This window comes from Manis pentadactyla, chromosome 4, assembly GCF_030020395.1.
Source record: "Manis pentadactyla isolate mManPen7 chromosome 4, mManPen7.hap1, whole genome shotgun sequence".
NCBI classification, from domain to species: Eukaryota; Metazoa; Chordata; class Mammalia; order Pholidota; family Manidae; genus Manis; species Manis pentadactyla.
In genome coordinates, this window is record NC_080022.1 from 93,387,166 (window position 1) to 93,409,158 (window position 21,993).

General features: G+C 37.7%; 1 protein-coding gene across 5 annotated transcripts in view; it reads right to left on the bottom strand.

Moving 5' to 3' along the window:
* The window catches only part of VAV3 (vav guanine nucleotide exchange factor 3), a 390,975-nt gene that overhangs the window by 28,797 nt on the left and 340,185 nt on the right, over positions 1–21,993 (bottom strand). For 4 of the 5 annotated variants that reach the window (XM_057500482.1, XM_057500481.1, XM_057500483.1 and 1 more), the window contains 3 exons: positions 21,523–21,588; positions 15,499–15,564; positions 869–903 (listed from right to left, as the gene is read on the bottom strand). In XM_057500482.1, coding sequence (XP_057356465.1) covers positions 869–903; positions 15,499–15,564; positions 21,523–21,588 — 167 coding nt within the window. The remainder of the gene's footprint in view (positions 1–868; positions 904–15,498; positions 15,565–21,522; positions 21,589–21,993) is intronic. The other variant, XM_036895319.2, reaches the window with a different exon arrangement.

Sequence of the window (21,993 nt, forward strand, 5' to 3'; positions counted from 1 at the left end):
GATGCAGTCATTTTAAGGGGAGCCAAACACAGAATTCAGGGAAACAAATATAAATAAGTAAATATGCCCATGTTTTGTACTTCAGCAATGTACAGGTAACATAACTTAGAATCCTGGCTCTAACACTTACTAGCTGCATAGCCTTAAGCTTTGTTTCCCTAGTAAAAGTAACAACCTTCCTGATAGAGATGTTGGAAAAAATGAAATAAAATGGGTAAGATACTAAGTACATAGTAAGTACTCAGCATATATTAGTTATTATCATATGATGATCATAACTATTCTGGGTCCAAAATAGATTTTTCCCAGTTGAAAGCATCACTTCTCCTTAAACTCACCATATCTAAAAAATAATAATCGCTATCTGTTTTTGCTTCTTTGTTTCTATTAGAGATAATGTTAGCCTCCAAATGGTAAGTGAGCTCCAGACAGACCTAAAACTTTAGACGTGGATACATCTTACTTCTGCCCTATTACATGTTGTAAATTATACTTCTGGATCTACTATCCTTTCTGGTCTAATTTTTAGTTTCAGAGTATGGAATATATTTTTTTCTCTGCTTCATAAAATCTACCTTTCTAAAATACAAGATACATATTTGCCTATGTCTCACTTCTGTCTGTGGCTGTTATAATTTACAGTTAAGCATGCACACATGTACACACATACATACACACACCACTTTCCAATAACGATACAGAAAGGTCAGCAATATATAAATTCATTATGATGCTTTGTTACATCTGAAAACACTTTAAGCCAGGACAAATGGAAATGGAATGTGGTTTACTATCCCCACATTTAAGGCATCCTTAAAATAAGGGTTTGGTATTTCAACTTAGCTATATAAACATTTTTAATACTTACCAGGGTTGGCAAGAATAATCTACTGGTTTGGGCACCTAGAATATAAAAAGGCGAAAATAGATTAAGTTTACTTAAGGGAAGCTTTTAAAAATCAATCATTAATTCAGTTGGGCTGACTCAGCTCTATAAAACCTCTAAGCAGCACGGTCCTGGAACTATCCATTGGCAATTTTACACAGAGTGAATCATAGTGCATGTCAGATAAGTAGAAAATAATCCATTTCACTTCAATTCATTCTTTCATTCATTTTACTGCCACTGTACCTCCAAGGGGAGAGATAACAGGAAAAAACATGAATTGGAAACTTTTGGTATTTATTATCAAGGCAGTTTAATCCTATCATAGAAAATTAAAATGAAAATGTTAGGAAAACTAGATAGCACTCCGCTTTCCCAAGACATTATGAAACCAAGCAGAATAAGCAATATATACTGGCTATACTAGACTCTTATTTTGTAACATAAATTCTAAACTCTGATTTACCAACTAGAAAACCTTTCATTCATGAAAAAGTCATAAGAAATACTCATTTTTCCCTTCTCTCCTATGGAGCTTTGCAGAAGAGAAAAATATTGCATTTTTCTATGCAAATAAAGAAAGAGAAATAAACCTTCTAGTTGCTGACTGCAACTAGAAAACGAACAAAGCCAAGGAAAGTATACTCATATTCATAAAATAACAAGTAAAACACATACTATCCAGAGGGGGACAAAGTTTGTAAGTTCCTAAGAAAAGCTGGGAATACAGACAGTTTGTTTGGTGTTCAGAAATTTTTCATGAATCATCAGTCTCTGATGCATGCATTCTATGTACCCCTGAGCCTTTTTATATTGGGTGCTCAAAAATACTGATACCCTCATTTGGTTCAGAGGTCTAGTCAATATCAATGTATCTTTAACTCAGTTTTCATAATGGACTGTAACTATTTTTGTCTTTCAGGTTAAGAGTTATATATGAAAAAAATGATCTTTCTGGTCAGAACATCTCTAGAGATATTAATATTTAAATATTTGTATCCTATGGATCATACTTTTAATTTTACGACCGTGTAAAATGCTGATACATAGAAAATAAAATTGAAGGCAAATGACTACCATTTAAATCCTGCAATTATTTTCTTACGTCACTTTGTTTTCACAAATAAAAATCAACTTTCAATAGTTTCTCCTTTGAAAATATAGATACATAGCCTCTGGAAATATGGTGGGAAAAATAGTTCTTCCTTCCCTTTCCTTTCTATATTCTTTAAATGTATACTTACTCCTGAACCAATCTCCCTCTCCCTGAGGAGAGAGAAGGACAGAGATGTAAAGGAGAGAGGAGGGAAAATAATTTCAACATATTGTGGCTGTGGGTTTCTTTGGCTGGGAAAAGACTAAAGATCTACAGAAGTGAAAGGTGACATGAAATTCTAAAGCAGAACAGATATTCAAGGCTGTTTCGCACTGATGTGCCTCCTGGACACTTTTCAGTCTTCGATGGTATATTCTGATGTGCAAAAAGCCAGGTCTATCCTCTCGGGCTATGATCCCCATAACCAGAGTGGGATCTCATCCTTACTCCACTCATGATGGGCCCTTCCCACTACTTTCGTGCATACTCTGGGCCCTTGTGTGGGTACTTCATAGAGACTCTACATCATTTTCTTCTGGGTATCTCTCACCTTTGAGCATATACTCATCTTTGACCATTTTTCCCTAATGCCTTTTTCTGCCTTCCTCATAAGCAGTTCACACTGTTAAACTTCCACTATGGACATAGCATTTTAGGAAACATTGTATTGGGAATATAACATGCAAGAAAAATAATACATATAAGGTATATGCTTCCTGAAGTACATTTATAAAAGTTGAATGGGACAATTAGAAGTGAACTTTCTGTGTTTCGCTAGAAATGTCATTATTTCATCCTTATTGAGGAAAGATAGATTTCTAAGTTGACTGATTTTTCTTTACAAACTTTGAACATATTATTCTTACTGCCTCAAATATTGAAGTTTCATATTATAGAATTTCCATGTAGATCTTTTTTATAGTTTGTCTTTCTCTACTGAGATTTCCCATCCATGGTAGGGAACTGTTTTTTCTTCATGTCCTAGAGCACAGTTACAATATCTACTTTTTTTATTTTTATTTTTTGGAGATAATTATTTTTTATTGAAGGGTAGTTGACACACAGTATTACATTAGTTTCAGGTGTACAACACAGTGATTCAACATTTATATACATGATAATTCTAGGTACCAGCTATCACCATACCAAGCTGTTACAATATCTTGACTATATTCCTTATGCTATACATTACATCCCAGTTACTTATTTTATAATATATATTGTATATATGAAGTGTGTATATATATATATATATTTTTTGTGAGGGCATTTCTCATATTTATTGATCAAATGATTGTTAACAACAATAAAATTCTGTATAGGGGGGTCAATGCTCAATGCACAATCATTAATCCACCCCAAGCCTAATTTTCGTCAGTCTCCAATCTTCTGAAGCATAACAAACAAGTTCTTACATGGAGAACAAATTCTTACATAGTGAATAAGTTACGTGGTGAACAGTACAAGGGCAGTCATCACAGAAACTTTCAGTTTTGCTCATGCATTATGAACTATAAACAGTTCAAATATGAATACTCATTTGATTTTTATACTTGATTTATACGTGGATACCACATTTCTCTCTTTATTATTATTATTTTTAATAAAATGCTGAAGTGGTAGGTAGATACAAGACAAAGGTAGAAAACACAGTTTAGTGTTGTAAGAGAGCAAATGTAGATGATCAGGTGTGTGCCTGTAGACTATCTATTAATCCAAGCTAGACAAGGGCAATAAACCATCCACGTATGCAGAAGATTTCTCTCAGAACAGGGGGGGTGAGGTTCTAAGCCTCACCTCTGTTGATCCCCAATTTCTCACCTGATGGCCCCCCTGCAAATGTGCCTGTCTTAGGTTGTTCCTCCCTTGAGGAATCTTACCCGTCTCTGGCTAACCAGTCATCTTCCGGGGCCATACAGGGAAATGTAAAGTTGGTAAGTGAGAGAGAAGCCTTATTGTTTGAAAAGGTTAGCTTTTTACTTCTTTGCATATTTATGCCCTGTGGCTTCTATGCCCAACATTTGTCTTGAGGTATCTTTACCACTTGGAAGAATTATGATACTCGGTAAATTTGATATGAGGCACGAATTCTATTTAAGGGTTGCAGTTAGGAAGGAAGAAGAAAAGCTATAGAAGTAGCAGGCGGAAGAAAACATGGGAAGATTGATTATTTCTTCGACATATCTTCTTGTAGAGTAACTTCAACATGTATAGGTTTTAAACTACTAATTAAATTGCACACACACATTAACATAATAGGAGTATAGTTACATAACCAAAGCATACCTGTAATTACCAGCCATCTCCAGTGAAACCAAGAAAACCAGTTAGGCACCTTAGGCATTTGTGAAAACTTATCTATGATATGGTGGATATTGTTCAACTGAACTTGAACAGTCTGAGAGAAATCAGACAAATTAAAACAACCCATTCCTGGGGACTGTTCACATCCCATATGTTCTTTTAATAGTAAATAGTCTGTAGTTGTAAGATTTTGGAGCACTACAATTTGCACTTCTCCTAATTCTTGGTTGAGTTCCAACAGTATAGATCCAGTCAAATTTGTTGTTTTACTATACGCACAGGCCAGCTTAGATATCTCCTTCTTCATTCCCATGGCAAGTCCAGGAGCTGGTGGGATGAGTGCATCTACAGCTGTAGCAGCGCGTGGACCTTTGTTGGGGTTTTTTGATGATCATCTTCCGGCATGAGTCTTCCAGAGAGTGCTGATGTTGGAAGTTCTTTTTCATATCGTATCTAAGTTCATTTTCGGGGTAGCCAAATTAGGATTTGATCCTCTGTATGCACACAAACAGACCCTTTGCCTACACTTTTATATGCTCTTTATACCCTTGTGTAGAACTCATTGGAGGTCACCACACAGGAACAGCCTTTTTTTTTTTTTGGTATCATTAATCTACACTTACATGATGAATATTATGTTTACTAGGCTCTCCCCTATACCAGGTCCCCCCTATAAACCCCTTTACAGTCACTGTCCATCAGCATAGCAAAATGTTGTAGAATCACTACTTGTCTTCTCTGTGTTGTACAGACCTCCCCTTTCTCCCACCCCCCCCATGCATGCTAATCTTAATATCCCCCTTCTTCTTCCCCCCACTTATACCACCCTACCTACCCATCCTCCCCAGTCCCTTTCCCTTTGGTACCTGTTAGTTCATTCTTGGGTTCTGTGATTCCGCTGCTGTTTTGTTCCTTCAGTTTTTCCTTTGTTCTTATACTCCACAGATGAGTGAAATCATTTGGTATTTCTCTTTCTCCGCTTGGCTTATTTCACTGAGCATAATACCCTCCAGCTGCATCCATGTTGCTGCAAATGGTAGGATTTGCCCTTGTCTTATGGCTGAGTAGTATACCATTGTGTATATGTACCACATCTTCTTTATCCATTCATCTATTGATGGACATTTAGGTTGCTTCCAATTCGTGGCTATTGTAAATAGTGCTGCAATAAACATAGGAGTGCATCTGTCTTTCTCAAACTTGATTGCTGCATTCTTAGGGTAAATTCCTAGGAGTGGAATTCCTGGGTCAAATGGTAAGTCTGTTTTGAGCATTTTGATGAACCTCCATACTGCTTTCCACATTGGTTGAACTAGTTTACATTCCCACCAACAGTTTAGGAGGGTTCCCCTTTCTCCACAGCCTCGCCAACATTTGTTGTTGTTTGTCTTTTGGATGGCAGCCATCCTTACTGGTGTGAGATGATACCTCATTGTAGTTTTAATTTGCATTTCTCTGATAACCAGTGATGTGGAGCATCTTTTCATGTGTCTGTTGGCCATCTGTATTTCTTTTTTGGAGAACTGTCTGTTCAGCTCCTCTGCCCATTTTTTTATTGGATTATTTGAATTTTGTTTGTTGAGGCGTGTGAGCTCTTTATATATTTTGGACATCAAGCCTTTATTGTATCTGTCATTTACAAATATATTCTCCCATACTGTAGGGTTCCTTTTTGTTCTATTGATGGTGTCTTTTGCTGTACAGAAATTTTTCAGCTTAATATAGTCCCACTTGTTCACTTTTGCTGTTGTTTTCCTTGCCCGAGGAGATATGTTCAAGAAGAGGTCACTCATGTTTATGTCTAAGAGGTTTTTGCCTATGTATTTTTCCATGAGTTTAATGGTTTTATGGCTTACATTCAGGTCTTTGATCCATTTTGAATTTATTTTTGTATATGGAGTTAGACAATGGTCCAGTTTCATTCTCCTACATGTAGCTGTCCAGTTTTGCCAGCACCATCTGTTGAAGAGACTGTCATTTCCCCAATGTATGTCCATGGCTCCTTTATCGTATATTAATTGACCATATATTTTGGGTTAATGTCTGGAGTCTCTAGTCTTTTCCACTGGTCTGTGGCTCTGTTCTTGTGCCAGTACCAAATTGTCTTGATTACTATGGCTTTATAGTAGAGCTTGAAATTGGGGAGTGAGATTCCCCCTACTTTATACTTCTTTCTCAAGATTGCTTTGGCTATTTGGGGTCTTTGGTGTTTCCATATGAATTTTTGAATTATTTGTTCCAGTTCATTGAAGAATGTTGCTGGTAATTTGATAGGGATTGCATCAAATCTGTATATTGCTTTGGACAGGATGGCCATTTTGACGATATTAATACTTCCTAGCCACTAGCATGGGATGAGTTTCCATCTGTTAGTGTCACATTTAATTTATCTTAAGAGTGACTTGTAGTTTTCAGAGTATAGGTCATTCACTTCTTTGGTTAGATTTATTCCTAGGTGTTTTATTCTTTTTGATGCACTTGTGAATGGAATTGTTTTCCTGATTTCTCTTTCTGTTGGTTCATTGTTAGTGTACAGGAAAGCTACAGATTTCTGTGTGTTAATTTTGTATCCTGCAACTTTGCTGTATTCTGATATCAGTTCTAGTAGTTTTTGGGTGGAGTCTTTAGGGTTTTTTATGTACAGTATCATGTCATCTCCAAATAGTGACAGTTTGACTTCTTCTTTGCCAATCTGGATTCCTTGTATTTTTTTGTTTTGTCTGATTGCCGTGGCTAGGACCTCCAGTACTATGTTAAATAACAGTGGGGAGAGTGGGCATCCCTGTCTAGTTCCCGATCTCAGAGGAAAAGCTTTCAGGTTCTTGCTGTTCAATATAATGTTGGCTGTGGGTTTATCATAGATGGCCTTTATTATGTTGAGGTACTTGCCCTCTATTCCCATTTTGCTGAGAGTTTTCATCATGAATGTATGTTGAACTCTATCAAATGCTTTTTCAGCATCTATGGAGATGATCATGTGGTTTTTGTCTTTCTTTTTGTTGATGTGGTGGATGATGTTGATGGACTTTAGAATGTTGTACCATCCTTGCATCCCTGGGATGAATCCCACTTGGTCATGGTGTACGATGGTTTTGATGTATTTTTGAATTCGGTTTGCTAATATTTTGTTGAGTATTTATGCATCAACATTCATCAGGGATATTGGTCTGTAGTTTTCTTTTTTGGTGGGGTCTTTGCCTGGTTTTGGTATTATGGTGATGTTAGCTTCATAGAATGAGTTTGGGAGTATCCCCTCCTCTTCTATTTTTTGGAAAACTTTAAGGAGAATGGGTATTATGTCTTCCCTGTATGTCTGATAAAATTCCGAGGTAAATCCATCTGGCCTGGGGGTTTTGTTCTTTGGTAGTTTTTTGATTACCACTTCAATTTCATTGCTGGTAATTGGTCTGTTTAGATTTTCTGTTTCTTTCTGGGTCAGTCTTAGAAGGTTGTATTTTTCTAGGAAGTTGTCCATTTCTCCTAGGTTTCCCAGCTTGTTAGCATATAGGTTTTCATAGTATTCTCTAATAATTCTTTGTATTTCTGTGGGGTCCGTCATGATTTTTCCTTTCTCTTTTCTGATACTGTTGATTTATGTTGACTCTCTTTTCCTCTTAATAAGTCTGGCTAGAGGCTTATCTATTTTGTTTATTTTCTCGAAGAACCAGCTCTTGGTTTCATTGATTTTTGCTATTGTTTTATTCTTCTCAATTTTATTTATTTCTTCTCTGATCTTTATTATGTCCCTCCTTCTGCTGACCTTAGGCCTCATTTGTTCTTCTTTTTCCAATTTCAATAATTGTGACATTAGACCATTCATTTGGGATTGTTCTTCCTTTTTAAAATATGCTTGGATTGCTATATACTTTCCTCTTAAGACTGCTTTTGCTGTGTCCCACAGAAGTTGGGGCTTTGTGTTGTTGTTGTCATTTGTTTCCATATATTGCTGGATCTCCATTTTAATTTGGTCATTGATCTATTGATTATTTAGGAGCGTGTTGTTAAGCCTCCATGTGTTTGTGAGCCTTTTTGCTTTCTTTGTACAGTTTATTTCTAGTTTTATGCCTTTGTGGTCTGAAAAGTTGGTTGGTAGGATTTCAATCTTTTGGAATTTACTGAGGCTCTTTTTGTGGCCTAGTATGTGGTCTATTCTGGAGAATGTTCCACATGCACTTGAGAAGAATGTGTATCCTGTTGCTTTTGGATGTAGAGTTCTGTAGATGTCTACTAGGTCCATCTGTTCTAGTGTGTTGTTCAGTGCCTCTGTGTCCTTACTTATTTTCTGTCTGGTGGATCTGTCCTTTGGAGTGAGTGGTGTGTTGAAGTCTCCTAGAATGAATGCATTGCATTCTATTTCCTCCTTTAGTTCTGTTAGTATTTGTTTCAGGTATGTTGGTGCTCCTGTATTGGGTGCATATATATTTATAATGGTTATATCCTCTTGTTGGACTGAGCCCTTTTTCCTTATGTAATGTCCTTCTTTGTCTTTTTTTACTTTCTTTATTTTGAAGTCTGTTTTGTCTGATACCAGAATTGCAACACCTGCTTTCTTCTCTCTGTTGTTTGCATGAAATATCTTTTTCCATCCCTTGACTTTAAGTCTGTGCATGTCTTTGGGTTTTAGGTGAGTCTCTTGTAAGCAGCATATGACTGGGTCTTGCTTTTTTATCCATTCTATTACTCTGTGTCTTTTGATTGGTGCATTCAGTCCATTTACATTTAGGGTGATTACTGAAAGGTATGAACTTATTGCCTTTGCAGGCTTTAAGTTTGTGGTTACCAAAGGTTCAGGGTTAGCTTCTTTACTATCTTACTGTCTAACTTAACTCGCTTGTTGAGCTATTATAAACGCGGTCTGATGATTCTTTATTTCTCTCCCTTCTTACTCCTCCTCCTCCCTTCTTCATATGTTGGGTGTTTTGTTCTGTGCTCTTTTTAGGAGTGCTCCCATCTAGAGCAGTCCCTGTAGGATGCCCTGTAGAGGTGGTTTGTGGGAGGCAAATTCCCTCAACTTTTGCTTGTCTGGGAATTGTTTAATCCCTCCTTCATATTTAAATGATATTCGTTCTGGATACAGTAGTTTTGGTTCGAGGCCCTTCTGTTTCATTGCATTAAGTATATCATGCCATTCTCTTCTGGCCTGTAGGGTTTCTGTTGAGAAGTCTGATGATAGCCTGATGGGTTTTCCTTTGTAGGTAACCTTTTTTTTCTCTCTGGCTGCCTTTAATATTTTTTTCCTTGTCTTTGATCTTTGCCATTTTAATTATTATGTGTCTTGGTGTTGCCCTCCTTGGATCCCTTGTCATGGGAGTTCTGTGTACCTCTGTGGTCTGAGAGGCCATTTCTTCCCCTTGTTTGGGGAAGTTTAAGGCAATTATTTCTTCAAAGACACTTTCTATCCCTTTTCCTCTCTCTTCTTCTTCTGGTACCCCTAGAATACGTATATTGTTCTGTTTCTATTGGTCACTCAGCTCTCTTAAAATTCTTTCATTCCTGGAGATCCTTTTATCTCTCTCTGCATCAGCTTCTCTGCGTTCCTGTTCTCTGTTTTCTAGTCTATTAATGGTCTCTTGCATCTCGTCCATTCTGTTTTGAAGTCCTTCCAGAGGTTGTTTTATTTATGTATTCTCCTTCCTTAGTTCTTGCATATTTCTCTGCAAGTCCATCAGCATGGTTATGACTTTTGTTTTGAATTCTTTTTCAGGAAGACTGGTTAAATCTTTCTTCCAGGTTCCTTCTCAGGGGAAGATGTAGCAGATGCCGAAGCTGTCTGGGTTAGTCTTGTCTGGATCATACTTCTTTGCCTTTTCATGTTGACAGGTGCTATTGACTGTCAGCTGGGAGGGCCAAACTTTTCACTTGCTACTGCCCTTTCTTTACTGCGACAACTGCGACCCCTAGTGCCTTGTGTTGGGTAATTGCATGTAGGCTGGGTCTTTGTGTCTTGCCCGGTGGGCGTGGAGGGATCTCCCTTTCTGTGGGGGAGCTGTTTGGCTGTTTACCTCCGTGAGGGGTCTCAGAGCTGTTGCCCAGGGGGTTAATGTGCCCGGTTTTCCCTGTAATTTTCAGCCACTGGGCTGTGACCTGTGTTGTTTCCGTCTAGCTGTTAAGTCCCTGTCCCTTTAAGACTTTCAAGAAGTACTCGCTTTTCTTCATCGCAGGGGCATCAGCTTCGGCACCCGCTCAGAGGTCTTGCCGCCCTATTTCCCTCGTTTCCATCCCTCCATGCATGCACTGTGTCTGTGCTCTGGTGCGGGTGGCTGGGGCTGGGTGTTTAACAGTCCTGTGTTCCCTCTCCCTCCGCCGGGAGCTGGGGGGAGTGTACTCGGGTTCCGCCGGGTCGGGGGTTGAATCTTACCCCTTTCACCAGGCGCTGGGCTCTCGCACATGTGGATGTAGTCTGGCTGTTGTCCTGTGTCTTCTGGTCTCTCTTTTAGGATTAGTTGTATTTGTTGTATTTTCAAAAATATATATGTTTTTGGGAGGAGATTCCCACTGTCCTACTCACGCTGCCATGTTGGCTCCGCCCCTTTACAATACCTACTTTTAAAATCCTTTCCTGCTAACTCCATCATTTGGGATGTCTAGGGGTTGTTCTTTCTTGGTAGTCTTTTCTTTTGGATATGGTTCATGTTTTTCTGTTTCTTTGTATAATGACTAATTTTGGAGAGTATTGTGGACAATTTGAATTAAATGTTGTAGAGGCTCTGGATTCTGTTATACTGCTACAAAGGGTGCAGCATTTTTTTTTAGAGGCAGGCAATTAATTTGGTTGAACTCCAACTGCAACGCTGCCTACCCTGGGTGAGAGGCCGCTAAATTTGCAGCTTAATTTTCTTAGCTTAAGCTGAGCTACTTGGAGTCTGCACCACTCAGCCAGAGACTGAAGCTAAATTTATACACAGAATTTGAGGACCCCCCCGCAACTCTCTTTCTTTTCTAAGATTTCCTACATCCCTTTCCAGCTCCTGTTTGTTTCAAACTCCACACTCAGCTTCTTCAAGCCAATAAGACTATGAGGTTTCTACCTGAATTTCAACTATCCTGCATGGTGCAGCCCAGTATCTGCTTTCAAGCTAGTCATAGAACCAGAAGCTCACCTAGTATCTTTCTCTTTTTCTGAGTACCAATTTTAACCAATGCTGTCAGACAGCTTTTAAAAATTAGCATTTGTCAAATGGTATGTCTATTTTGAGCTTTTTGTGGAACCTCCATACTGCTTTCCACAATGGATGAACTAATTTACATTCCCACAGCAGTGTAGGAGGGTTCCCCTTTCTCCACAACCTCGCCAACATTTGTTGTTGTTTGTCTTTTCAATGATGGCGATCCTTACTGGTGTGAGGTGATATCTCATTGTGGTTTTAATTTGCATTTCTCTGATGACTAGCAATGTGGAGCATCTTTTCATGTGTCTGTTGGCCATCTGAATTTCTTCTTTGGAGAACTGTCTGTTCCGCTCCTCTGCCCATTTTTTAATTGGATTATTTGCTTTTTGTTTGTTGAGGTGCATGAGTTCTTTATATATTTTGGATGTCAACCCTTTATCAGATCTGTCATTTATGAATATATTCTCCCATACTGTAGGATGCCTTTTTGTTCTATTGATGGTGTACTTTGCTGTACAGAAGCTTTCCAGTTTGATATAGTCCCACTTGCTCATTTTTGCTTTTGTTTCCCTTGACCAGGGAGATACAATCATGAAGAAGTCACTCATGTTTATGTCCAAGAGATTTTTGCCTATGTTTTTTTTCTAAGAGTTTTATGATTTCATGACTTACATTCAGGTCTTTGATCCATTTTTAATTTACTTTTGTGTATGGGGTTAGACAGTGATCCAGTTTCATTCTCCTACATGTAGCTGTCCAGTTTTGCCAGCACCATCTGTTGAAGAGACTGTCATTTCCCCATTGTATGTCCATGGCTCCTTTATCATATATTAATTGACCATATGTGTTTGGGCTAATGTCTGGAGTCTCTATTCTGTTCCATTGGTCTGTGGCTCTGTTCTTGTGCCAGTAAGGAATTCCACTTCTAGGAATTTACCCTAAGAATGCAGCAGCCCAGTTTGAAAAAGACAGATGCCCCCCTATGTTTATCGCAGCACTATTTACAATAGCCAAGAAATGGAAGCAACCTAAGTGTCCATCAGTAGATGAATGGATAAAGAAAATGTGGTACATATACACAATGGAATATTATTCAGCCACAAGAAAAAATCCTACCATTTGGAACAATATGGATGGAGCTAGAGGGTATTATGCTCAGTGAAATAAGCCAGGCAGAGAAAGACAAGTACCAAATGATTTCACTCATATGTGGAGTATAAGAACAAGGAAAAAACTGAAGGAACAAAACAGCAGCAGAATCACAGAACCCAAGAATGGACTAATAGTTACCAAAGGGAAAGGGACTGGGGAGGATGGTTGGGAAGGGAGAGAGAAGGGGGGAGAAGAAGCAAGGGGGCCTTACGATTAGCGTGTATAATGTGTGGGGGTCACGGGGAGGGCTGTGCAACACAGAGAAGACAAGTAGTGATTCTACAGCATCTTACTATACTGATGGACAGTGACTGTAATGGGCTGTGGGGGGGGACTTGGTAAAGGGGGGAGCCTAGTAAACATAATGTTCTTCATGTAATTGTAGATTAATGATAACAAAATAAAAAATATTAGCATTTGTTCTGAGTTTACAGTTGTTTTCTGTGGGATGAGTCATCTAATAGGAGCTACTTGACAACTGCCGGAAGTGGAAACTTGTAGCTCCCATTATTGTTGTTATTAACTATGAGTCTAATCATCAACTCTTTACAGGTAATCTTTGTTTTCTGTCAGGTTGGTTTTAATATGTTCTCTTTGCCTTTGATGCTCTGCAGTTTCACTATAATGTGTCTAGGTGTTGATTAATTTTAATAAACTCTTGGTGACTCATAAGGTTAGTTTCATCATAAATCCTGGAAAATACTTAAACATTTTTCTTAATATTACTTTTCCACAATTATCTCTATTTTCTACTTCAATATGATGTATTTGAACTTTATCACTCCATTCTCTGTTACAGTTTCCATTTCTTAATCTTTCCAGACTGTTAGCTGAGAACCTTCTTCAGATTTTTCTTCTAATTTTCTACCCAGCTGTGTCTAAGGTGTCATGTAAAATTTTCATTTAAATTATTGTATCTGATTCTTTTTGAAATACGCCCAATTTGGAGAGAGAGTTATTCTCCTTTTATTTCCCTTACATTTTTTATATTAAATATAAAATCTTGAACTTGGTATCTGATAATTACAAGGTCTTTGTAAGCTTAATTCTGCATTTTATTGCTTTTGCGACCTTTGCTTAAGGCGGTTTGTTTCCTCATGTATTTAATGATTCCAAATTGTGAGTTTATTTTCCCTGGAACTTTATCTGTAGAAATCTTTTGAAGACTGTGTGCAAAGGGGCTCTCATCCAAAGAGAATTTGTACTTGTATTGAGAACACCATCAATGTGGAATTATTTTAAACTATCCTTCTAGCTTAAATTATTTAGGTCACAGAATTCCAGACCTACCACTGGGAGGTTTTTGAATCTTAGGCTAGAAATTCTTAGAAGAAACTGCTTTCTTTTTAATTCCCAGCCCAAATTCAAGATGAAGATGGGCGAATTTTCTTCTGTGGGATGGTTTTCTTCTTGTTCACTCACTGAGGGCTCCTGGATTCACAAAGAGAGACCCATTTGTACTGTGTTGCAGCTCCAGGCTTTGTCTCCAGGTACCATACTGCCAGAAATGAAATTGTCTCATTTATGTTCTTCCTGTGTTTTTCCTCAGCCCTGGGTTCCTATCTGCATACCTCAGGACCTTTGAGTAGACTTGCACAGCATATGCAGGAGAATAATTTCTGAACTCGGAGTGGAACCCTCAGCACTACTCGCAGACTCCTGATAAACAATGTGTCCAGGGGCAGAAGACCACCTTCCAAACCCCCTCCACGTATCCTCCTCGCCAATCTCCCCTCCTTCTACTTCACTTTGACTACCTTGTTCTACAACAAACAAATGTACCTACAATTTCATTAAGTAAGCAATAAAATTTAACAGCTATTTATTAACTTTAAGTTATAAAACAATCATATTTAGTTGGTAATCCTACTCACAACTATGTATTCCTTTACAACCCTTTAGCAGCTTAAAAATCTGCACATATTTTTCCTGGTAACTAACTGGGTCACCAAATACCATTCAATAAGATCCTATAAGCTGATTTAATTAGCATGTACCATTGTTAATAACCTATATTCAGTTAGGGACTTTCATTTGTTTTTCCATCCCTTTGTTCATTTATACAACAAAAATTTACTAAACACCTACTATTTGCTGGACTATTTCTAAAACTTCAAATGGTCATTTAATACATTATTCAAGAGGCTATAAAAAGAAAACAATATGTGGTATAGTTTTAGGAGTTTTTTTTTCCCCCAAAGCCATCAACTCCATTATTTTAGTAAAGGAATTCCATTTACTTAGAGTTAAGAACTTAAAAAGTTTCATGGAAAAATCCACCCTAAACACCAGATTATGTTGATAAGACAGAAATTTATAAATCTTATAAAGTGCAAGTGAGTTCATTTTATGTTGTATTCATCCATAAAAATATTTAAGTAAATACTCATTCTCCTTGTATCTACTTAAGGCATTTGATGTTTATAGAAAATGTCATTATGACATTAAATAAGCAGTAATGACAAACTAAACCACAGAAAATGCATCTAGAGATTTGATTGAAAAATGTGTGGACTTTCATGCTTTCTAGCATGTTTTCAAGTATACTAGTTCAAGTGTAATATCTCTCTGTAACCAAAAGTGACTGTGAATAGGTTAGACCCTATCATTCTTACCTCAGTGAGAAAAGAGAAATTTGCACAATGCATCTAAGCTGTAGCTTTGTTTTCCTCCTAAAACCTTGTAGACAACTTAATTTTATAAATACTACCAAGTTAAATTTTCCTCTTGCATATATTCCCTTAACATTTAAAATACTTTCTGACAATAATAGGATCATAATCATTTTGGAACTTTAATAACATTGGCCATAACATTCAAATGTGAAATAATATGATTCCTCCAGAAAATATCAATAAAATGGATAAGCAACCAGACCAGTATCCTTTGTCCATTCTTAAATAATTACAGCATCAAAAAAAACCAGAAAGAAATAAAATACTCATACTTACACATGGGCATGGTTTGACAGCATCACTTGGAAAAAATCCAACCTCTCCAGATGCTAAATTTCTACCCTATGTTGGGGGGGGGAAAAAAAGCCAGTGTTGAGAACAAATGTACCACAAGTGATAATCCCATAATGCTGTGTACATAGTGCTATTACTCAGGATGCTTAGAATTGCTCACGTTATATCCAGTTGTAAGCATTACCTTCCTATGGCTCAGGAAGGAGAGTATAAGCAGAGAGGTTTTTAAAGTGGTGAATTTACATGTGGTTACAGATCATGATTGTAAAATAAGAATTCAAGTTTGACTTTCCAATCTACCATTCAATTTTGCTAACTTGACATCCCTCAATCCTATGTAGAAGTAACAGCATACTCTCTTTCTCATAGTCATTAACCCAAGTGGATCACACTGGTGTTGTGCAAGCTCATAATTAATTAAGAATATGATTTAAATGGTTATTACTTCTACCTCTGACAGAACTCTTGAGAACATTCTTCCAGCAAGACAAGAGACATTTCAAGACATGTAGAAATGAAAAACACCGCATGATATGATGTTTTCGATGATTTTCAGAATTAGGAGGAAGAATCAGCGTACTGATTAAGGAAAAGGACAGTTAAGGGGTGGGAGAAAGAGATTGTAACTCAAAATGCCATTGTAAATGAGAAGGGAAGGAAGAAATAAGAAAAATAAGGAAAATCTAGGCACAAAATGGACAAAAAATTACCTAAGAACTTGTTTTTGCAGACTCTTGGTCAAATTCATTTTTCAAAAAAAATCTCAGGACACTAATCCTACAATTGTTTCCCTTTTCCAGAAAGACAAACTCTACTCAAACCATACTGTAACAGTTGGAATACGCAATTAAAAGTTCTTGTGAAAATACTTCTCCTTATGTAGAAATTGGGCTTAGTTTTATTTGCTATTGAACAACTGCTTGCTTCTCAATACTTCAGGTGAGTAAACAACATTATGATTGGCTGTTACAGGCTCTTATTATTTTTGACAAAGAAAAGTAACAGAAAATGATCAGAAAACATCTCCCTCTTGAAACAGTATCCTTTTGTGCTCATGTACCTTAGATGTAAGTTTGTAGAGAAAATGTTTAAAAGTGGGAATCCAGAATTAAAGAAAAGCGTGAAGAGGAAGAAGAGAGAGAAAAGGGAAAAGGGGATGGGGAGTGGAAAAGAAAGAGGGGAAGGAAGCACAGTAAAATTTGGGGAAGGGTCAGAGGTAGCAAAAAAAAGGGAGACAAAAAAGGTGGGCTTATGACAGAGATGGAGATCAGTCACATAACCACAAAGAAGCTAATTTTGGTAAGGTTCTAAAGTGGCACTGCATTTATATAGCAGGAGCAAGTAAGTGAACAAGTGTAACATTCATTCATTTATTAAACAAACAGTATCTAACAATTTGGAGGAAATATAAATGTTGATAAAGTAGTTCTTAAGAGCAAAAATATATATACACATAATTAGAATACAAGGATTCTAGAGTAATATAGAATACAAGGATTAGAATACACATAAGCATACAAGTAGAATGGCTGAACAGGGAGGTGTAGAGGAAAGGCTTTGCAAATTAAAAGGATAGATTTAATATTGAGGGTTTGTCTGAAAGCTACATGTTAGAGGAATGTAATCTGTGCATAGTTTAAACAAACAGAGATGGAAATGGAGGAGAATATTCTAAAAACAAAATATAGCCTGAGAAAGGCACAAGAATAGGAAAATACAGATGTGCGTAGGAAATGCAAAGGGTTCCCTTTAAATGGAATGTAATAATGGCTAATAATTATTGAACTCTTACTGTATGCTGGACACCACTGAGCATTTCATTTCATCCTTACCATAATCGTCTGTGGTAGGTCCGATTATCATCCCCATTTTATAGGTGAAGCAAACGAGACCCAGAGATATTAAGTGATTTGCTCATGATCACAGAGCTAGCTAGCCAAGCGACAGAAACAGAATTCCAATTCGAATATTCGAATATTCTACTTCAGAACTCTTTACTGCCTCTCTATACAAGCAGGACTCATGAAGGAAGACAGTGGAGATAAAGCTAGAAACCAGCAACTAGGATGTATGAATTTATTGCTGGTGATGAGGTTTCAGTAACAGGGCATGGATTTTAGAAGAATTAAGCTAGACTCAGAAGTGGAAGCTGATTTATCAATGGGCAGATTATAGGTGAGAATACCCTTATAGAACTGCACCGTGGTGAGGGCAGAGGGAGGGGAATCAGGCGCTAGAGCCATGATTTAACTAATATCTATGGGCTTGCCTGTAGATTAGGTGTGGAAAGAGAAGACTATGAGAGTTATAGATGGGGGAAAAGTCCAGGATGGTGATGATTACATAATCTATCCAAACAGATAACACAGATACAGATGGTAATTACATAGAGGGGTAACGTGGAGTCATAGGAGCAAGACTGTCATGGAAGAAACTGTAGAGAGAAGATGAAAGAGAGCTTTACAGAAGGCAGGAAAGCAGCACTGGAAAGCAGGAGCATCAGAGACTAGAGAGTAATGACAACACAGTAACTAGAAGGCTGAAATAAAGTGTTTCTTTCATTCTTTCACATTTACTGGGTGATTTATGGTGACACTGAGATACAAGTAAATAAAGCATATTTGGGAACTGTATGACTAGCCAGACTTTTATTTATAAACATACTGCAATACTATTTGAGTATGAAATATAAGGGTGTGAGGGTGGGAGTCACATATTGACAAAGGTTCAAAAGAGGAAAGGAAAAGGGTGATAGTTTTAAAAAAGTAAAATAAGACCTCAAAGAGTACACTGAAGGAAATTAGTATATTTTTCAGGGGAAAGGCCTCAGAGGTATCTTTATAATGGTCTTTCAAAATCATATATGAAGAAACACCAACAAATTGGAAAATTATGGCTCATTTAAGAATTGGAAACTGTCAATTCCCATTCTTCATCAGAAAAAGAACAAAAGGTCTTAATCAGTGGAATGCAAAGTTTAAGAGAAGCAGCTGAAATTTTTTTAACAGTGCATGTTAGCCAATGTAACAGCACTTATTTCCTCAGAACAAAACTGGTGCAGGGCTCCTGCATTTTGACTGATACAGGCATACCTTGGAGATACAGGGGGTCAGTTCTAGACCACTGCAATAAAGCAAAAATCACAATAAAGCAAGTCAAATGACTTTTTGGTTTCTCAGTGCATATAAAAGTTACATTTATGCTATGCTGTAGTCTTTTAAGTATGCAATAGCACTGTGTCTAAGAAAACAATGTACATAATTTAATAATACTTTATTGCTAAAAAATACTATCATCTAAGCTTTCAGCAAGTCCTCATCTTTTTGCTGGTGGAGGGTCTTGCCTCGATGCTGATGGCTGCTGGCTGATCAGGGTAGTGGTTGATAAGCTGGAGTGGTTGTAGAATTTCTTAAAATAAGACAACAATGAAGTTGTTACATGATTGATTCTTCCTTTTATTAATGATTTCTCTGTAGCAAACAATGCTATTTGATAGCATTTTACCCCCACTTACAACTTCTTTCACAATTGGGGTCAATCCTCTCAAACCCTGCTACTGCTTGATGAACTAAGTGTATATAATATTCTAAATCCTTTCTTGTCATTTCAACAATCTTCACAGCACCTTTGCCTGGAGTAGATTCCATTTCAAGACTCCATTTTCTTTGCTCATCCATATGATGCAACTCCTCATCCAAGAAAATTTTATCCTGAGATCGCAACAATTCAGCCACACCTTCAGGGCCACTTCTAATTCTAGTGCTATTTCCACCACATCTACAGTCACTGCCTCTTCTGAAGTCTTGTGACCCTCCAAGTCATCTGTGAGGGTTGGAATCAACTTCTTCCAAACTCATGTTAATGTTGATATTTTGACCTCTCACCATGAACCACAAATGTTATGAATGGTGTCTAGAATGGTGAATTCTTTCCAGAAGGTTTTAAATTGACTTTGCTCAGATCCACTAGAGGAATTGCCATCTATGGCAGCCTTACAAAATGTTATTTCTTGAATGATAATACCCAAAAGTAGGAATTCCTCCTTGATCTGTGGGCCACAGAAAGGATGCTGTGTCAGCAGGCATGAAAGCAACATTAATCTTGTTGCACATCTGCATCAGAGCTCTCGGGTGCATTATCAATGAGCAGTGATATTTTGAAAGGAATCTTCTTTTTCTGAGCAGTAGGTCTCAACAGTGGGCTTCCAATATTCAGTAACCATATTGTAAACAGATGTGCTGTCACCCAGGCTTTCTTGTCCCATTTATAGAGCATAGACTGAGTAGCCTTAGCATAATTCTTAAGGACCTTAGGATTTTCAGAATAGTGAATGATCATTGGCTTCAACTTAAAGCCAGTAGCCGCATTAGCCCCTAAGAAGAGAGTCAGCCTGTCCTTTGAAGCTTTGAAGCCAGGCTTTGGCGCCTCCTGGAGAAAGTCCTAGAGAAAGTAATGAAAGTCCTAGATGGCATCTTCTGCCAATATAAGTTGTTTCATCTACACTGAAAATCTGTTGTTTAGTGTAGCCACCTTCCTTAATTATCTCCTATCTTCTGGCTAGCTTGCTGCAGCTTCTATGTCAGCACTTGCTGCTTCACCTTGTACTTTTATATTATATTGTTCTTTCCTTAAACCTCATGAACCAACCTCTGCTAGCTTCAAACTTTTCTTCTACAGCTTTCTCATGTCTCAGCCTCCATAGAATTGAAAAGAGTTACAGCCTTGCTCTGGATTAGACTCTAGCTGAAAGGAATGTTGTGACTGGTTTGATCTTCTACCCAGACTACTCAAACTTTCACCACAGCAGCAATAAGGCTGTTTCAGCTTCTTATCACTCCTGTGTTCACTGGCATAGCACTTTTAATTTCCTTCAAGAATTTTTTTCCTTTGTATTCATAACTTGGCTAACTGTTGAATACTAGAGGCCTAGCTTTTCACCTGTCTTGGCCTTTGGCATGCCTTCCTCACTAAGCTTAATCATTTCTAGCTTTTGATTTAAAGTGGGAGATGTACAACTCTTCCTTTAGCTTGAACACTTAGAGGCCACTGTAGGGTTACTAATTGGCCTCATTTCAATATTCTTGTATCTCAGGGAACAGGGAGGCCAAAGGAGAGGAGAGAGATGGGAAATGGCCTGTCAGTGGAGCAGTCAGAGCACACCCAGCATTTATCGATTAAGTTTGCCATCTTCTATGAGTACAATTCATGGGGCTCCAAAACAATTACAATAGTAACATCACAGATCACTGATCACAGATCACCGTAACACACATTAACAATCATGAAGAAGTCTGAAATACTGTGAGAATTACCAAAATGTAACAGAGAGAAAGGAAGTGAGTAAATGCTGTTGAAAAATGGCACTGATAGACTTGCTTGACACAGGGTGGCCACAAATCTTCATTTTGTAAAAAATGCACTGTCTGCGAAGTGCAACACAGGGAAGTGACATAAAACAATATGTGCCTGCCTGTACTTTTTCTCTAGCCCTCCACCAAAACTCAGTCTACACATTAACTCCACTGTCATCTCTTCTCTAAAACCCCCCCTCAAGCTGCAGATCCAGATTTAATTTCACTCTGTTCTCCCACCGCATACACATACCGCATGTAACTGTTACTTCCCATGGTCTTCTCTGTCACTAACCTGAATTCTTTTGAGATCTGGGGCAACGTTCTGGTTATTTCTTTATAAGAGAATGCCAGCCAGCAAGCATTTAACAAAGTTTGTAATTTGAAGTATTTTCAATGTCATAGTTCCATGTCAAAGGGTGGTATGACTTTAAATTCCTTCTTATTGAAAGGAATAAAATAAATAACACAGACTAGCACTGAGAGGCATTAAGCTGCCTGTACCTATACGAAAATATTCTTACATACTGCTTGGCCCTTCCCTGACATTTACATAAGGAGTGTGTATTGGAGAATGCAAAGCACAAAAACAGAAAGTAGGTGAGGACACAAAGAATGGAAGAGTAGGAGATACTTTAATGAATTTTCTAATTACCGAAGGAGTATGGTGGACTGGCCCGTTTTTTTTGTCCTTCTTCCTTTGTAGGACTAAGGGTTCCACCTGAAAGTCATAAATGGGAACAAAACTGTCCTATACAGTAAAGGAAGTAGCCATTGTTGTATAAGAACTGTCTAAAACTGGGGTGAACATAGCATTTTCTGTCTAATCCAGGATCTTTTAAGAGTAAGGAAGTCGTGATTAATAACCAGGACAAACGGTATACATTGGGACTGTTATGGGTAGACCAGGACATGTGGTTTCAGTATCAAGAATCGTTTTGTTTTCTCTCACTGCATTTCCAGAACACTACTGGAGGTGTCTCGGGAGGGGGAAATGTTTAATGAGCAGACTTCCGAGGTCATTCTGGATTTGTTTTGCCCTTAATAACATTTCCTAGCAGTGCAGGTTACATTTCCTTACTGGTCATAGGCATCCCTCAGATGAAAAAGAGGTGAAAGTTAATTT